This window comes from Procambarus clarkii, chromosome 10 (genome assembly GCF_040958095.1).
Source record: "Procambarus clarkii isolate CNS0578487 chromosome 10, FALCON_Pclarkii_2.0, whole genome shotgun sequence".
Lineage (NCBI taxonomy): Eukaryota > Metazoa > Arthropoda > Malacostraca > Decapoda > Cambaridae > Procambarus > Procambarus clarkii.
The window spans coordinates 45,935,605-45,954,593 of NC_091159.1; the positions used below are offsets into that span (position 1 = coordinate 45,935,605).

Genomic DNA, 18,989 nt, shown 5'->3' on the forward strand with positions numbered 1-18,989 from the left:
GGCCGGACTTAGGGAGTAGAACCCCCCAGAACCCCATTAAGCAGGTATCTGACACGCAAGCGCGCGCGCACGTTTGTGTCAGTAAATGTAACTCGCAATGTTTACAACAGAAAGTTATGTGTTGCCTAAGAAATACAAGTTGTGGGCGTGTCTGGTGTTGGGGTCTCCCGGGTGACCATTGACCTGTATACACAACACCACCACCAGCACCCAGCGCGCCCTACCGTCAGTACACACCGTCCTGCTCTCACTCCTCTCTATCACCTCGCCACTACATCTCACCATAGCTGTCTTACGTATATTGGAAGCACTATAGTTACACGGTTTACGGGCTCACCATAGCCCGTGCTACATGGACACCTCGTTCTGAGTAGCTAAATCTGAAACAATAACAACAAGAGGTTACACGATTTACCTAGTACAGTGCGTAAAGTACACGGTACAGGAAGCCCTCGCAGGATACAGCTTTCAATATAGTACTGTATACAAATAGATGTGACAGCTGTATTTGAAATAATTTCACCTTTAGGAAGTAATTGGTGATGTGAGGTTACCGTCAGATGAAGAGAATAATATTGTCCTGCAGGTGATGATATGCTAGGCTTCTGTTTGATTAATTGGCGTTAATTTCTGAACATTGTCACAATGTTCTTAGCGAATCTTTTCTTTTTGTGTGAAATTTTGTTTTTAACTTTTCAGTATTTTTATTTTTCAATATGATATACAGTTTTTGTACTGCATGTGTTTTACAATATACAATGTGTATTATACATTACATATATTAACTAGTGTGTGTATTATACATGTTTATTGTATGTATATGCGTTATACATTGTGTATTATAAAGTATGTTTATAGTTAGTGTTGCAAAATACTATAAGTGTGTATTAACCACTAGGAGAGAATTGGTGTTCACCATCTTATTGATTTCTCGTGAACATGTGTTCTTTTCCGTGTCTGGCGAGACTACTGCAGTGACTGGCAGTGCGTACAGTCCATAGTGGATCACTACAGTGACTGGCACAGTCCATAGTGGATCACTACAGTGACTGGCACAGTCCATAGTGGATCACTACAGTGACTGGCACAGTCCATAGTGGATCACTACAGTGACTGGCACAGTCCATAGTGGATTACTACAGTGACTGGCACAGTCCATAGTGGATTACTACAGTGACTGGCACAGTCCATAGTGGATCACTACAGTGACTGGTACAGTCCATAGTGGATCACTACAGTGACTGGCACAGTCCATAGTGGATTACTACAGTGACTGGCACAGTCCATAGTGGATTACTACAGTGACTGGCACAGTCCATAGTGGATCACTACAGTGACTGGCACAGTCTAAAGTAGATAACTGCAGTGACCGTCAGACCACTGTAGGTCACTACACTGATTTACTAGATCATTACAGTGACCTACACAGCAAATCACTACTGTGACCGACAGAGTCCACAGTAGGAGTGTCCAGGATTATCAGGAGGGTCCAGGTTTATTAGGAGGGTCCAGGTTTATTAGGAGAGTCCAGGTTTATTAGGAGCGTCCAGATTTATTAGGAGAGTCCAGGTTTATTAGGAGCGTCCAGGTTTATTAGGAGAGTCCAGGTTTATTAGGAGCGTCCAGGTTTATTAGGAGAGTCCAGGTTTATTAGGAGAGTCCAGGTTTATTTCTGAAGTTGTTTAGTATTATCAATACTAGATGGGTACCCAGTAGTGCCCAGGTCTTCTATACACCTTCCCCAACTTCTCCCAGCGCGCACACACTCCTTATCCATCTCCTCCCTCCCTGCCCACACACACCCTTCCGTCTTCTGCCTCCCTGCCCACACACACCCTCCGCTTCGTCCCTCTCTGCCCACACACGCTCTTCTTGCCTACCGGGGACCACGAGCCAGAACCTGGCCCCCTCAGAGAGGCACGTTTAAACTACTGCTGAAGTCTATGGACTCGGCACTGAGTGTTTCGCATCTACAGACTGATGGGCCGACTGCTAATCCGAATGTCACTTCTTATAAATTTATTATTTCCGTGAAGGTTTAATGGGACTTGCCCCAAGCGTCTTTCCTCCATCCTCGCACAGACAAACATTTTTTCTTATAAATAGACTTAATTTGTCGCAACGCATTTAAGTAATTCATCGTCATGAGGATAGCTTTCTGTTACTCTACTCTTAAAGCATGTTAGTTTTCCGGTGCTTGGCAGACTTCTATCATCTTGGTACTATAGTTTGTTCATCCTGGTGTGGTAAGACACAATGGGTATAAATTGGATAAGTTTAGATTTAGGAAAGACTTGGGTAAATACTGGTTCGGTAACAGGGTTGTTGATTTGTGGAACCAATTACCGCGTAACGTGGTGGAGGTGGGGTCCTTCGATTGTTTCAAGCGTGGGTTGGACATGTATATAAGTAGGATTGGATGGTTATAAATAGGAGCTGCCTCGTATGGGCCAATAGGCCTTCTGCAGTTACCTTTGTTCCTATGTTCTTATGAGTTCTTTCATTCTAGTACGATATTTCTGTCATCCCGGTACGATAGTGATGTCAGTCTGATAATACTATGATAATGGCAGTGATAATGAGGATGATTTTGATGAGGGCATTACCAGCCAGTTACGTCACAGGTGTTGTGAGCCATTACCAGACAGTCGTGGCGCTGACCTGTCTTGACTGTATGTCTTCCTGAAGAGGGCGACCATGGAGTGGATCCTCCGGGTGAAGAGATGGATCAACAGGCGTCCCCTCTCCTTCTTCACCCTCTCTCTCTCAGTCCTCTGCATCCTCCTCCTCTTTATCAAAGGTACGCCTACCAACAGCCACTAAGTAAATATCAATTATTACTGTACCTATATATATATATATATATATATATATATATATATATATATATATATATATATATATATATATATATATATATATATATATATATATTGACCTTGCCGGTCGGCATTCGATCCCCCGTAGTCGAAGTGGTTGAACACCATTCTTTGCCTCTTCATAACCAAGCTCCTTGTCCTCATTAGATATAGATTGTAGTTCATCCTCTGTATATTAATATTTTCTCTAGATCAATTCACATAGGCCTACAACAGTGATTTGCATGCTATTTTAGAATTTAACTGCTGAATTCAAGGAAGCAAGAATGTAAATTAACCTTCAAGTTAGCTACCTTTTACATGCAAAATCAATAATATTAAACTCGTCAATCTGCATTACAGCTTGCTTCTTTTTAGCTACTCCTAAACTACATTTGCATGTAGCAAATGCCTAAGCAACGTCTTTAATTAATTAGCTTAAGTACATTAATTACAGCAGCCTGTAGCAGGGATCTTGAATACATATTACAGGAGCCTGAGGTAGGGAGCTCGATTACATTAGTTAAAGACAGCCTGAGTTAGCAGCCTATTCCTATGACTCAGAACAAAGGCCCGTCGCTGATGCCGGGGACGTGTCCCTCCGCGCCACACCTCGGGGGAACACCCTGGGGAACCAGCTCCACAGAACCTTCCCAATAAAGGTGTTTGGGAAAGTGATACCGAGAGCAGGGACAGACCTGAAGACCCCGCCTCCGCCGCCTGCCTTCCGTGCGTACTGCGTTTCTCGTAGACTCATGTCCTTATGCACTGTACTACACACGCAGCCAATTAATGACATATAAATAAACTACAATATATTATGAAGACGCAATTTGATAAAATCTATACACATGTGGAATGGGAATGAGGGGAGGTATTGGTGCCGCAGGTGTCGGGAGGCAGAGCTTGGAGGGGGCGGGGAGGGACGACCCAGCCCTGGTCGACTACATCAGGCGCTCCAAGCTCCGGCCGCCAGCCATGGGGCCCTACCACCTCCAGCACCCTCTGGACACCTACTCCTCCTGGCACAGCTCAACCCGGGTACTCGATAACATCCTTCGACATAAGGTAAATATGCAAGTCTGTCCAATATGTGCTGGCGTTATTACTACATATTCCTCTTTATTATTATTATTATTAATTTTTACTATTCACACGTGGAAAAAGTGATGATGTTTCGGTCATTATCACGTCTAGGACGGACCGAAATATCATCAATTTCATGTGTGTGGGTTGGGTTATTTGTTTCGGCAACACACACCTGTTGTCAAGCATGACCTTTTGGGGTGTAGAAGAACTCCCTGAACCTCATCCAGGTACAACAGACCATTAGATCTAAACTAGGCTGCTTGTTTATGGGAAGCTTATGGAGTCATAAACACTGAGAGGCGTGGATTTGGTAAGTGCTTGTCTGACAGATTGATTGATGAAGATTAATCCACCCAAGACGTGGCACGGGCATGAATAGCCCGTAAGTGGTAAAAGTTTTGTTCAGTAAATCAATACATTGTGCTGAGGTCGCATTTAATCGTCAGGCTGCTATCGCAGGGAACGATACTGCTTGACAGTCTTTATGAGGGTGTCCAGCTGCTGGACACCATTTTTGACCAGAAGAATGGTAATGTTGATGGCTTCAGGGTGGCCACTGCAAGATTCAGGGACTCTTAAAGCTCTTCTAAGTTCGTTGGTTGCTTCACATTCCAGGAGATAGTGAAGTAGTGGTTTTTCTGTGATTGTTTGGCAGAAGATGCATTCTCTCTGTCGGGGTTCACCAATCTCCCAGTTGCATCTGTAACCTAGACGTAGTCTATATAACTAAACTGATATTTCCCTGTAGATTCCTTTTGGGATATTTAACCTTTTTAGCTTGGTGGCCTGAAGATACCATATTGCAGAGGGTGGCCCGTAAGTTGTCTGATCCAAGTTTAAATAATTTTATTGCACCACACTACGATATCTCCTGTTTAGCTGTTCCAAAGTCTTGCTACTCAATTAAAAAATAAATATTTAGCCTCATTAAGTGAAATATTTTTGGTAATTGTAAAAGCACTGCAGTGGGTGCTTTTACAATTATCTTTGTGAGGTAATTCAAATATATTTCAGAATTAGCATTGTCTTTAATGGTTATAAACACACAGTAAATCACGTACTATTATTGTTCTTTTGAGACAATAAATTTTGTTCTTTAAGCGGGTTTTTGTGGGATTTATTTCCGAGTTTTGGCATGATGTTCTTTGGCGCTGAACTCCTTCCACTGTGGCAATACCTGTTCTAGAATACAGCGACCAATACTATGTATAGCACTCGAGAATAAGATGCACCCATGAATTGTAAAGAGTTATCACAGCCTTTTCCAGTCGAAATCAGAAAGATTTGCCAAATAAAAGTTAGAATTCTACTTGCCTTCCCCATCAGGCTGATCTATATGTTGCTGTCAACAGCCACTACCACTCCCAGGTCTCTCTCCGTTGACTTTTGTTTGTATTTTATGGCTTACTTGGTTCTTTGCTTTTTAATTTTCATTTCCAATGTTTCTCTTAAAGTTTTTGTCAGCATTAAACATTATCTGCAATCTGTCAGATCAGTTTACTAGGCTGTTTAGGTCAGCTTACACTGCGTTTTATTGTAACTTGTCTACTTAGTTTGGTGTAGTCAGCATATTTTCTTATTTTGCAACTTAAAGCCGTCATCGATGTGTTTTATGTAAGTACATAAGCACAGGCCCCTGAGCTGAGGCGTGTGGCCCTCCTCCCGCCGCACCAGGCCAGGTTGAGGCGGTGACGCTCATGACAACGGCTTGAGCGCTTCCAGTTAGCCAGCCTCTCCCACACATTGTGTCTCGAAGTGTTAGTGTGTCTCGAGTTGTTTGGAAGTGTGTCTCGAGTTGTTAGTAAGTGTGTCTCGAGGTATTACTAAGTGTGTCTCGAGTTGTTAGTAAGTGTGTCTCGAGGTGTTACTAAGTGTGTCTCGAGTTGTTAGTGTGTTTCGAGGTGTTAGTGTGTCTGAAGTTGTTAGTAAGTTTGTCTCGAGTTGTTAGTAAATGTGACTCGAATTGTTAGTGTGTCTCGAGGTGTTAGTGTGTCTCGAGTTGTTAGAAAGTGTGTCTCGAGGTGTTAGGAAGTGTGTGTGGAGTTGTTAGTAAGTGTGTCTGGAGTTGTTAGAAAGTGTGTCTCGAGGTGTTAGGAAGTGACACTCCACACTTTGGTATTTGGAAATTGAAATTCTCAACTGAAACTACGGGCTCACCATAACCCGTGCTACTTGGAATTTTTGTTCCGAGTAGCTGAATCTAAAACAACAACTCAACTGAACGCTTCACCCAATGACGGTACAGCATCTCCATTATTATATGATCCTGACTGTATCTTCAGTGTATTTCCCATGACTATCATTACTGTATCTCTGACAGTACCTTCATGACTGTATCACTATATAACTGTACCCACATATATCACTAATGTACTCGTATAACTGTCCTCAAATATATATATCACTACATTACTGCATCCCTATAACTGTATCGCTCATGACTGTACCCTCCATGGACAGACCAAGGGTTTCTTTGTGGAGGCGGGCGCTCACGACGGTGAACACTGGAGCAAGACACTGTACTTGGAGCTGCGCCGCCAGTGGAAGGGACTGCTGATCGAGGCAGACCCGGTTCTCTACCAGAAGCTGGTCACCAAGGGCAGGAAAACCCACACCATGCATGCCTGCCTCTCACCCACCAATTTCACCACCACTAGTACAGTCAGGTTAGTGTCTCTACTGTTGACCAGACCACACACTAGAAGGTGAAGGGACGACGACGTTTCGGTCCGTCCTGGACCATTCTCAAGTCGATTCGAGAATGGATCGACTTGAGAATGGTCCAGGACGGACCGAAACGTCGTCGTCCCTTCACCTTCTAGTGTGTGGTCTGGTCAACATAATTTAGCCACGTTATTGTGTCTCATCGCCTGCATAGTGTCTCTACTCTCTCCAGTGCCCACAACAACTACTCTCACTCATCCACCACTATTGTCACCTACTACTACCCGCACCCACCACCTCTGAACGCCTCTGACACCCCACCATCACTTACATGTCGCAGTAATCACTGGAAGCACCAACAAATTCACTTTCTACTCATATGACGATATCATTGCTTGATATATGTCTTTTCCTCTGGTGTTGCAGGATCAGAAACGAGATAATGAACCAGACTAAGGTGATGGGTCCGACCACCCACCAGGGGCGTCAGCCAGGCAGCAGCACTGGAAAGCTAAGCTCCTACACCCTCCAGTGCTTTCCCCTCTACTCTATCATGCTCGCCCTCACCACCCACACTATCGACCTCTTGTCTCTCGACATTGGTGGCCAGGAGCTGCAGGTGGGTATTGCCTCACTCGGGAATATTTGTCTTACACTCTACGTTATATCTGTAGCCATGTTAGGTATCGTTGGTCATATGCCTGTTCTGTGCGTGGGAAGTTGGTTAGTGTTTGTGTGAGGCGTGTTAATGTGGGTACGGTGTGTATGTGTTTTGTGTGACTGTGTGTGTGTGTCCTTGTGTGGATGAGTGCTTGGGAGAGGTAAATGCATTAGAAGATTTGCTGTTCTTCCGCGTGGCACTGGTATAGCCCTCTCTCTGACCTTAAGGATGTTCATTTTTGTCTTTTTTTCACACTCTTCCCTGGGTCTTCTGCTTTTCTGGAGGGTTGCACGTGCCCACAACCACGATTTTTATGTCCTCTGTTGATACCGTGTTTACTGTGCAGTCCTGCGGGCGGCCTCCTCTAACATGGGTGTCTCCTACACACCCCAGTGTTTATGTATACATGTATACATAAACTGCCTGCACATGTATACAACTACTTGGACTTGTTGATACAGCGACGGGCTCGCTTTTTTACAAATCCTCATTCGATCCCCCACGGTGCAAGTGGTTAGGCACCATTCCTTCCCTCCGGCCTAACCTACTTCTACTCTCCCTACCCTACCTTACCTACTGCCGCAATAGCGGCTTTCAGCCCGTTACTCTCGTGTTTTTCTCTGATCCGCTCAACGTAACGTTTAAACTCATAATTGAACCTTAACATAAACCACAAATTCTGGACAACACCAATATCATGAAAGTTTGTGGTTATCTTGAGATGATTTCGGGGCTTTTTAGTGTCCCCGCGGCCCGGTTCTCGACCAGGCCTCCACCCCCAGGAAGCAGTCCGTGACAGCTGACTAACACCCAGGTACCTATTTTACTGCTAGGTAACAGGGGCATAGGGTGAAAGAAACTCTGCTCATAGTTTCTCGCCGGCGCCTGGGATCGAACCCGGGATCACAGGATCACAAGTCCAGCGTGCTGTCCGCTCGGCCGACCGGCTCCATGGTGGTGCCAGTCATGGAAAAAGCCGGCCGTGGAAAACAATGGTGGTGAAATAAATTTTTAAATATATTTTTGCTAGTACTATTTTTACCAAATAGTGACGCGTATCTTGTTAGATATTTGCTACAGAGTGTAAGGTATCTCTCATTTAGTGTTTGTTAATTCATACTAATAAATACATTATAAGGTATTTGATCCTGTCTGCAGCTGGAGCTTGAGGTAGACTACAGTGATCTCCAGGGTGTGTGCGTGACTGTATAACAATTACAATATATATATTTAAAATTGGGCGCTTACAGGAGTATATCACAAAAGCCTAGCAGGCCGGCCTTGTATGCAGGTCTAACATACAGTCTTAGGATACATTTCTAGTATACAGCAAGAGAGCCTCTCCCATAAAACTGCAGTAATAACATCCTCATATCAAATTCCCAACAGTCAATTTGTTGCAGGTGTTGAAGACTCTTCCATTTGACAAGTTGGAGATTCATGTGGTGATAGTGAAGGTGAAGCATGCTCCCGAGGGCTGGGAGGCCTTCAAGGACCTGATGAAGGCGAACGGCTTCACCTTACTCAAGCCCTTCCAAGACCACCTAATCTTTGGGAGGCAGGACCCGCTGGACGCCCAGGGGACCACTGGGCCGTAAGGATCTGCAGCCTCTGCCACAACCAGTCCTATCACTTGGACCTGGGGGGGTAGAGCCACGGCCTTGCTTTTTGGGGTTCGATCCCTGGATGGTCCAAGTGGTTAGGCTCCGTTCCTTCATTCCGTCCCATCTCGTTACCCCTCATGTCCCTTCCAAGTGATTTGTTATCATACTGACCCAGCGCTCTCTGTGTGGGAACCGACCTGTGAGATTTATATTTATTTAATTTATATGAATTTATATTTACGTTAATTTATATACTTCGATAGCAATTTGTATAATGATAAGTGGACTGTATTTCTGCAATAATCTCTTAATCTCACAAATCGATCCTCTACACATTAGGGGGGGGTTATTAAATTAATATATATGCAGCCAATCAAACTACAGTAATAGCTACATACATTGATGAGGTTCCTTATCTTATAGTACAGCAGGTTAGTCCACCAGGTATAACTAGGGTGTAGACACCAAATTATCCTCTTTGAGGCAGCTTCCATCACCCAGTAACTGGTGCACAAAACTTCCTTCCTCGTCTTGACCTGTCAAAAGGGCGCTAACTGTGAAGCCAGAAACCTATATGACAAGCTATATCAGAGAAACTGTACATGGAACATTAAAGACCTGGCTTAATTACCTTTAGTTTGAGGCTTCCACGTGATCTAACCGGGTCACCCTATATCCTGACATTAATGGCCATAAATGAATGATAAACGGGTTTCGGATAGACTTAACTTGAATTGTAGACATCGTGTTGGAGATGGTACCTTTGGTTTCCATAACACTACGTCCAAGTAAATTAACAGGAGCCGAATTTGCTCCCGTGTGAGCCTCTGGTCTAGTATAAAACAATGACTGTTTAACACTCCATACTATTGACGTTACTGGCCGACATTGTCCAGAATGATAGGAGCCAAATTTGCTCCACACGTCTCGGAGGTGACACAACAATGGCTCCCCCCTTCCTCCCTGACGCCTGGCCTACTTTGTCCAGATTTCAGAAAGTGATAGAAGGGTCACATTTACTCTACTTTAATATTGATAATTAAGTTAATTTATATAAGATGTTTTTATGATGGTAAAGTCCAAAGACTAATGTATTTAAGAACAATTCCCAGCAGAATAGCTGGTGAATTATAATAGTATGTGGTGATGATATCCCGTTTTCTATAGACGGTAATTCCACTACAAGTTACGTTTTCTATGGGTAACTTGTTGGTAATACAGTTATTATCTGTATGATTATTAAATGGTGTCGGATTTTCCGACACTCTGCTGATAATTGCCTTGTGTCTGTCACCAACAATTTCAATAGAAGAGACAGAGGAACGCTTCATCTCGCTATCAACAATAAATCTCAATACTCAATCTCAATAATCGCAGTAATTAAACAGCGATACTTTTAGGTTGATCCTAGATCATTTCTAACTTTATATTTGATAAATTTTAATTTACTTTTGGTGTTTGTTTAATATTTTCAAAGTGTTTACAACCTCTTTGCTAATTAGATTCATCCATTGTTGACTTGACTTACATCTCTTGTCTCACTACGAGTCACGAGAGTAACTTTTGTACTTCTTAACTGTTCCATGTCCCAATGTTTGCTGCCGTCAACCATGTCCCAATGTTACCCATCCCACACTTATGAGAGGAAATGAAAGAGACAACGTCTCGGTCCGTGGTGGCCCCTCAACACGTCGTGGTGACGACGTGATGAGGGTCGCATCTATGCATGAGGCTACTGAAAGGGCAACAGCGAACTTGTGTTTTAGCCTCAAGTTCGAAAGTATACAGTGATGTGATAGTGATAAGAGACATTACGTTGCTGAAGGTGGAGCTTCTCTCTTGGCTAGAGGGTGTTAGTTTGAACCTGAAGGCCACTTTTCTCTGGGAACCGAAGAAGGTGAGGACGACGGGCATAGTTAGAAGAGTGGTGTTGGCTTTGTGTTTCAGCTGCCTCTTCTTGGGAAGATAACATATTTTCTATTGCACTCTCTCTCTCTCTCTCCATTTCTATATACATTATTGAATAAAATTGAAATATTACCCTGAATTAAGACGTGTTATTTGACCTATCTCGCCTAACGTTGAGGATTTCATTTTTGCCACTTTGTTGAATTTTCACGACCACAAAATTTCGATTTTGGTACTGAATTCATTCTGCATTTGCAGGAATTTAGTCGAGTAAATCTTTCAGGTACACGGATGAAGAAAATCACCAGACAGTTTCCCTTTGACACCTTGAGGAGTGTCGGAAAATGTCGGAAATTTCCACACAATGGTATTTGAAGATGCTGATATTATTCATTATTTTTTACATGACGTGTAAAATATCTGTCAGCATTTTCCTTGATGGCCTCTGGTAATTATTTTCTTCCTTCCAAGGTCTTTAAGAATATATACATGATCATCATGGTTTAACCTTAATTGATAGATTTGTATACTGGCGACTTGGAGCCGCCTGACGAAATATTAAGAAAAAAAAAAAGGTTAAATGTCAGGGTAGCTTTTTTATATAGTCTCTCTTAAAACAGTTTTCTCCGCGTGCTTTTACGATGATAGAAAATGAGAAATAACTGCAGGTGCGGGACCAACTACGCTGGAATGGTGGAGGAACAAGTATGGATAATGTTTCTGTGTTGGAACTGAGGACAAGCTTGTGAGATTGAGAAATTCCCACGAATAGCTAAAATTATATGGGTAAAGCATTAGCATAAAATGCTAATCCAACATATCTACTTTAAACTGTACTTGAGGAATCATGCCAAAAGAAGAATGAATAAAAGGCAAACGTGTATGTTTGTATTATTATATATATATATACAAGAGTTCTTACATGATTGTAAAGCCACTAACGCAATAGCGTTTCGGGCAGGTCCTTAGTTCTAATATTCACCGGAATACGACCCACTAAATCGTTTAAAAGACTGTTCTTGGATACAAAGGTATTAGGTTCGTCGAATCTACCCGGATAAAGATAACTATGATTCACTCAGATATATACTATTTCAATAGGTAAATTAATACTGAATTTAAATTCATAAGTAAATTTTTGCTGAATCCACATAATGCATGTGGATCTTAATAATAGTTCACGAAGTATAGTTAAACACAGAGTTTTAGCAATTGTCAGTCGTATCAATTTAAATAGTTGACTGACAGCTATTATAACCTCTGACTTGATAATGTTAAGTTAATTAAATAAACAGCTATTAGTAAAAGTGGATGGCTATTAGCAATAAATCCTATAATTAAGCTTGAAAAATTAATTCCTAGTATCCCCTTGAGAAAACAGATGCGGCACCAATGTAAACACTTCAGCGGCTCCTGGAGCCTCGATAAGACCATCAGGACAACTGGGAGGACCTTTGACAAGCCGACGGCTTTCTGTCTTCTTCGAGACCACTAGAGACAGTGACCATCAGGTAATTTCAGGTAAATTCATGTAAATTCATGATCTTGGTAATACTGTAGCCACGCCAGCCAGTTGCAGTCCCCGTGGCGGCCCAGTGGTCAAACATTCGCTCGGCGCTTTGGCCTGGGTTTGTATCCCAGGCCAAATCGAAAGCACTTTTGTATCGAAAGCACTTACGCAAACACTTAAGAACCTGTACATCTTTTCTCAATCTTTGGCGGCTTTGTTTCCAATTATTAAACAGTTAATGAGCTCCGAAGCACCAGGAGGCTGTTTATAACAATAACAACAGTTGATTGGCAAGTTTTCATGCTTGTAAACTGTTTAATAAATGTAACCAAAGCCGTCAAAGATTGAGGAAAGATGTACACGTTCGTAAGTGCTTGCGTAAGTGTTTTCGTGAATCTGGCTGGCCCGGGAAGGATTGACTAGGCGTCAATCCTTAACTGTAGCCTCTGTTCATCCGACAGTGAATGGGTACCTGCTTGTTAAACTATTTGGCGAGTCGTAGTCCGGGGGAAATAAATAGGATCAAGGACCTGCCCGAAACGCTATGCGTGCTAGTTAGTGACTTTACAAGACTGTAAGAACTCTCGTACATATAAATAAAGTAAAATAAAGCTAAATTACCTATGCCAATTATTTCCCTTTCACACCCAGACAACGCCAGTGAAGTAATGAGGAAGCTCACTCCTCACCAGAGACATATTCGAAGACCAAGAAGACTTCGAACTTTTGTTCAACTCTTCACAAATACTAAGCTAAGTAGCTGGCCAATTTAACTGTCTTTATTTACATTAAATGGGGGAGGTTAAGCCTAGGGCAAGGTTTACAAAATAGGTTAGTGCAGTTTGTTTAATATAACCCCATTACCTCGCCTTGGCGCCTTCTTTTGATAATTACTTACCCATCGACTATATGTGACCGATACCAGCAGCTTTGATGAACAGTGATACATTTTGATTTGAATTACATATTTAATATCCGAATTGCAAAAAACGTTTATCTGCAAGAGATTCACGTTCAAGTATGTTTATTGAGACAAGAAAAAAATACATCTCAAAGGGGTAGAGTAGCTTAGGCTATTTCTACCCTTTGCAAGAGATTTTGTGAGTGTAAGAGGGCGCGGGGGGGAGGGGGGGGGAGACGGGTATACAGGCACTCGTTAACCTGCTTCATCTCAGCTATTTCATTAAAGCAAAAGCCACACACAGAGACTTTACAGTTATTGTTCCATTGGTATATGTTATATGGTCCAGTGTTCATCTCCGCATGCTTGGTTATATATCGCATACTTGGCCGGTCTCTCCTGCCGGGGATGGCAGAGTTGCTCGGGGCGCGCTCGCGCTCTTCACCTGCGGCTAATCATCTCTAGTGGCCTCCATGGGGACAAGAAGCCGGCGGATGTCAACGTCCCCCACAGTTCAGGGTCCCGACAATGCAATCAGGTTCGTTCTCGACTCTCAATCGAGAATTCGGGATTCGAATCCCGGGGCTGCACACAAATGGTTTGCTCGCAATTCCTTTCACCTCATGCCCTGTCCACCTAGCAGTAAATAGGTACCCAGGAGTTAATCAGCTTATTGTGGGGTTGCATCCTGGGCGGGGTTAGTAATGACCCTTGGGGTGGGGGTGGGTGGGGGGGGGGAGGGGGACGGGGTATAAGCCTAACATGTACCGAATGTATAACCTGGCTTCTTGTCCCCCGACAATGAATTATTATTATTTCTGACACCAGCACCAGGTGTCCGGTTTAATGAAGTCAAAATCCACTGTTAACGCTTAAGTAAATATTGTACGACATTGAGCCACTGTTGTGTGCAGACCCGAGGAGGAGGAGGAGACCTCTGACCTGTCAGCTCCGAGGTTTAAGATTAGCTTCCTGGCACCTTATGCTTCCTCAGGAATTCCTTTATTGCATCACCCATAGTGTTCACCTTGCCTATAGCGTGAGCAGGTTCTGAAGGTTCATCAGTGAGAGAAAACTATTGAACGAGACCGCTGTGAATCCCTCCCCAGGATATGGACACCCACAGATGAAAATTGTATCGCATTGATGTTTTGACCTGCATAGCCAGCCTGGCCTTAGCACGTGTGAGGGGGAGTAGAAATAGCCTAAGCTATTTTATCCCTTTGAGATGTAGTTCTTTCTTGTCTCAATAAACATACATATATTGTATCATACAATATGATACACTTGAAGTGCGTGTGTATCACTGTACATCCACCATGATTCGTTGTTGCCAAACTGTTGTGGTGGGGAGGAGGGTGTGTTCAGAAGTGGTAGGGGAGGTGGCATTGATGACCAAAGCGGTGGTTTTTGCGGATGGTGATGGGTGATAGTGGAGATGGTGGCGTGGGTGGTGTTGGGTGAGATATTGGTGGTGGTTGTTTGGGAGGATGGTAGTGAGGGGGTGGTTGTAGGGTTGCTAACAGAGCACTACGAACCACCCCCAGCGTCTACTCTTGCTAATTGGCAAAGGGTTGTTTACGAGTTTATCACCCCATGAAACGAACAAACTGACTCACACATTTTGGGGTAATGGTTTGTTGGTCCAACGTTAGAGCTCTCTGGTGATGACTCTTGTAGCTATGGTGCTCTTGTTAGTCTTCTTAGACTACACACACACACACACACACACACACACACACACACACACACACACACACACACACACACACACACACACACACACACACACACACGTGAGTAAGTGAGTAAAAATCTCCAGGAAATCAGATATTAGCACAGGCAGCTAACAAGTACAGGAAGGTCAGGCAGCAGAGAATTCGACATTGGAAAGTAGTTGGACAAACGAGTATTTGGCGCACAACCAGGAGTGGTTAGGGGCCAGAACGACGAAACACCCCTTTATGTAGTTGAACTTGTCATGGACCAACAGGAACCATTATCTAGCAGGTCCAACTAGCAGGAGAAATCAAAGTTTTGGTAATTCGTATACCAACTTTTGCTAAGTACACGAATACAGGTGAAATTCCAAAGCTAGACTCTTAAACCCTCTCTTCCCCTTGCCACTGTGGCTGCCTTTTCTATTACCCTTTGGCAATTCTCATTGTATTTATCATATTACCCTTAGCATTCTGCTGTTTGGTGGGGTGGGGGAGGGGGGGGGGGGGATTGTCAATTACGAATACCACTTTTTTCGTGTCACCAACAACGGCCGCCCCACCTTCACTTCTGTGCACTCTATCTTGTCTTATTACTTGATATCCTCATGAGGGGCGGGGAAGGGGGGAGGCATGGGATGGGGCTGAGGTAGGGGTTGGGGTGAGGAGGGAGGGAGAGAGGGTTTGAGGGGCAGGTTGGGCATTGGGGGGGCGGAGGGGTGTTGTACTTCTCTCTGGGTGTTGTCCCTTTCAATGTTTCTTTCCCTTTCTAATAGTCTAACCCAACAGTCTAATGTTGGGTTAGACTGCAAGAAACAGGAAGGGAGGAAAAGGGAGAGTTTGTATGATTGGGAAGATTAGGGGTGAGTGTTTGTTAGAGTGAGAGAGAGAGAGAGGGGGGGGGGTGAGAGAGGGGGAGATAAAAGAATACGGAGAATGAGCGATACATAAGTTCCATATTAAGGGGGTATTTCCTACCGAATGAATCACTTGTAGTTTCTCGATTTACGAATTTTAACGATATATTTTATTTTGAAGGTATAGGCATGGTAGTAGTAGTAATGATATGTCGTTACATAAAATAGTACCCATGTATAGTGTGTGAAAGAAAAATACTTACTAGAACACTGTGGCCTCTCTCGCTACGGTGCTGGTGGCGGGGTTTGATGTGGCGAGGCGCTGGTCGACGCTAACACTGTTGTTTACATGAGTGGGTAGAGACGACTGCGGACTCCGGGTAGCAGACTGAGTGTGTATAATGGTACTGTCTTCTGCTGGCTCTTTTAATTTATTTTCATTATATATATGGTTTATTCTTTTTTTTTTATTTCTTTTTTTTTTACTGATGATTTCCTGTCAGTATATGTGTCTAATTTATGTATCTGAACACTAGTATTTAAGATACATTACGCTTACTGGAATTTCGAAAGTGGAAATTTGGTGTGGTCCTTTTCCAGAGTGACCTTCGCTCCTACCTGATGGCAAAAGACTTTTGTTTCCTTGAAATTGAACTAGGAGGGTCCCTGGCATTGTCCGAGTCTATCTGTCTTCCCTCTCTCTCTCTCTCTCTCTCTCTCTCTCTCTCTCTCTCTCTCTCTCTCTCTCTCTCTCTCTCTCTCTCTCTCTCTCTCTCTCTCTCTCTCTCTCAATCGTGTTATCGCTTTATATCCCTCAAGAAGCACAGTAGCAAATGTATGGGTCTCAGATGCTATGCTTTTCCTGTAGCTTCTCTTCCCTTTCCATTATAGTTAAGTTTCCGATTAACTCCACGTTAATCACGCACCATATTTCACATCTGAGTCCTTGAAAGTGACATAGTGGTGTTTATAAGTGCCAATTTCCCTTAAAGCATTTAATTTAGGCCTACCCCGGCTAGCCTACATCTGTCCCATACTCCAGACCATTTCCCCCTGACAATTTGGGCAGGACTAGCGACAAACGACTGGCCTACAACTTTGGACAGACCAAAAACATTCTATATTTTAGGTATAGCTAAAGTTGTTTGAATATTTAATTGTGTGTATATGTGTGTGTGTGTGGGGGGAGGGGGAGGGGTGGAGGAGCAGATACAGTGATAACTGTACCCGGTGACCGGCTGAAATATTTACAGTGGGCTGGCAGCAGCACTCACAACTCTCTCCGAAACAATATATCATCTCTATTATTCAGACGCTGGGAAAGCAGAGCAATATGTACACCAGGTGGGTATAACCAAGTGATGACGGCGCTCCCGTGGTCTGGTCTAGTTAGACTAGCCCATGGCGTCGGCCTGCTGCATCAGTGTCCTCAGCGATCCCGGTATTGGGTGGAGGCCGCGGTGCTTGACTCATTGTACGCCTTAGTTGTGTTCATGCATAGCTGTCAGCGCCAAACTGTGTCGGTAAGAGCGTCACGGGTCTTGTATAATCCACAAGTGTATGATCATACACTAGTGTATAGGCCATTAGTGTATTATCACTCACGTCAACAAATACTGTCAGCATGTTACACATAGAAATCACAATTGCGTGATATAGCAAAGGAACACATCCACAAGGGCCCGTCGTAACTCAGTTGATTAAGGCAGCGTCTGGGATGCTCTCGGACGCAGGTTCGAAGCCTCGTCACGGCCCTTGTGGATTTGTTCACTGTCAGTATGTCTCTCACTGTTGCTGTATCTAGTATGTACTGTTGCTGACGGGTCTCCTCTCATGCTTCCTCAAGCGCTAGGGTGACTGTGGGGGGGTAGGGCTCCACCACTCCCTCTTCACCCTATTACATGATAACCTCCTCGGAAGATTGTATCTCCTCTAACACTTATGTGTTTCATTTCCGTGTCATAATGAGTGATTGTACTTCTACCCTTACTCCCTTTAATAATTATGTCCACTTCGTCATTGCTTCTAAGAATCTTATATGTCGTGATCATATGTCACCTCTCCCCTAATCTTTTTCTCGAGTGGTGAGGTCCGGTACATTCGTCCATTCCTCATAGTTCAGGGCTCAGCTTTGTAGCAACCCTGTGACCCTTTTCAGGTCTGGTTTACTCTGGGATATATATATATATATATAAATATATATATATATATATATATATATATATATATATATATATATATATATATATATATATATATATATATATATATATATATATATATGAAACAAGCTTGAATGGTCCCCAAGACATATATCACTTAAGAACTCTAGAACAAGTCGACCAGGGTTCGAACCCCCGTCGCCTAGCATCACCCCATGACGTACAGGTGTCTGTAATCATCGACCATCTGAAGGATGGTCAACAGGAGAGTCAGGTCAGGTCAAGAGGATTGGAAAGAGTTTCGACAACAAGGGTGAGGAGACGGGGGGGTGTCAGCAGGTCGGGGTGACTCCTGGCTTGGGAGCCAATCTTTGAGCGGCGTGTGGGGGGGATTTAACTGGGATGGACTTGTATAAATTTACATTGAAAGAAGCCTCGCTGATGGCTTGGAGAAGAACACTTGCTCACACACACGCGCACGCTCGCTCACACACACACACACACACACACACACACACACACACACTCTGTGTGTGTGTGTGTGTGTGTGTCCTCTCATTCCTGAGAGGAATGAGCTACGAGGAAAGGCTGAAGGAGCTGAACCTCACGTCCTTTGGAAAACAGAAGAGTAAGGGGAGACATGATAACCACCTACAAAATTCTCAGGGGAATTGACAGGGTGAACAAAGACAAACTCTTCAGCACGGGTGGAACACGAACAAGGGGACACAGGTGGAAACTTAGTACCCAAATGAGCCACAGAGACATTAGAAAGAATTTTTTCAGTGTCAGAATAGTTAGTAAATGGAATGCACTAGGAAGTGATGTGGTGGAGGCTGACTCCATGCACAGTTTCAAATGTAGATATGATAGAGCCCAGTAGGCTCAGGAATCTGTACACCAGTTGATTGACAGTTGAGAGGCGGGACCAAAGAGACAAAGCTCAACCCCCGCAAGCACAAATAGGTGAGTACAAATAGGTGAGTACACTGTGACGATAATCTCCTTCAAGAGATTGAGCCTGCTCTTCCCTCCATAATTACGTCGTCACAATTAT

General features: G+C 43.6%; 1 protein-coding gene across 2 annotated transcripts; it reads left to right on the forward strand.

The window, feature by feature from the left end:
- Window positions 1-349: 349 nt before the first annotated feature.
- Window positions 350-10,923, forward strand: LOC123773331 (protein Star). Of its 2 annotated transcripts, XM_045766973.2 has the most exons (7): window positions 350-586; window positions 2,625-2,800; window positions 3,423-3,587; window positions 3,748-3,926; window positions 6,408-6,613; window positions 7,038-7,230; window positions 8,676-10,923. In XM_045766973.2, exons 2-7 carry the CDS (start codon window positions 2,698-2,700, stop codon window positions 8,868-8,870), a joined length of 1,041 nt encoding a protein of 346 aa, XP_045622929.1. In that variant the 5' UTR covers window positions 350-586; window positions 2,625-2,697; the 3' UTR covers window positions 8,871-10,923. The 2 variants fall into 2 exon arrangements, with proteins under 2 accessions (XP_045622929.1, XP_069178095.1); XM_069321994.1 differs by lacking the exon at window positions 350-586 and having other exon boundaries at window positions 1,200-2,800.
- The last annotated feature ends 8,066 nt before the right edge of the window (window positions 10,924-18,989 follow it).

Coding starts and splice junctions, on each gene's coding strand:
- LOC123773331 (XM_045766973.2), top strand. CDS start 2,698: ATGGAGTGGATCCTCCGGGTGAAGAGATGGATCAACAGGCGTCCCCTC. Junction 2,801..3,422: donor CCTCCTCCTCTTTATCAAAG/GTACGCCTACCA, acceptor CCTATGACTCAG/AACAAAGGCCCGTCGCTGAT. Junction 3,588..3,747: donor GCCTCCGCCGCCTGCCTTCC/GTGCGTACTGCG, acceptor TTGGTGCCGCAG/GTGTCGGGAGGCAGAGCTTG.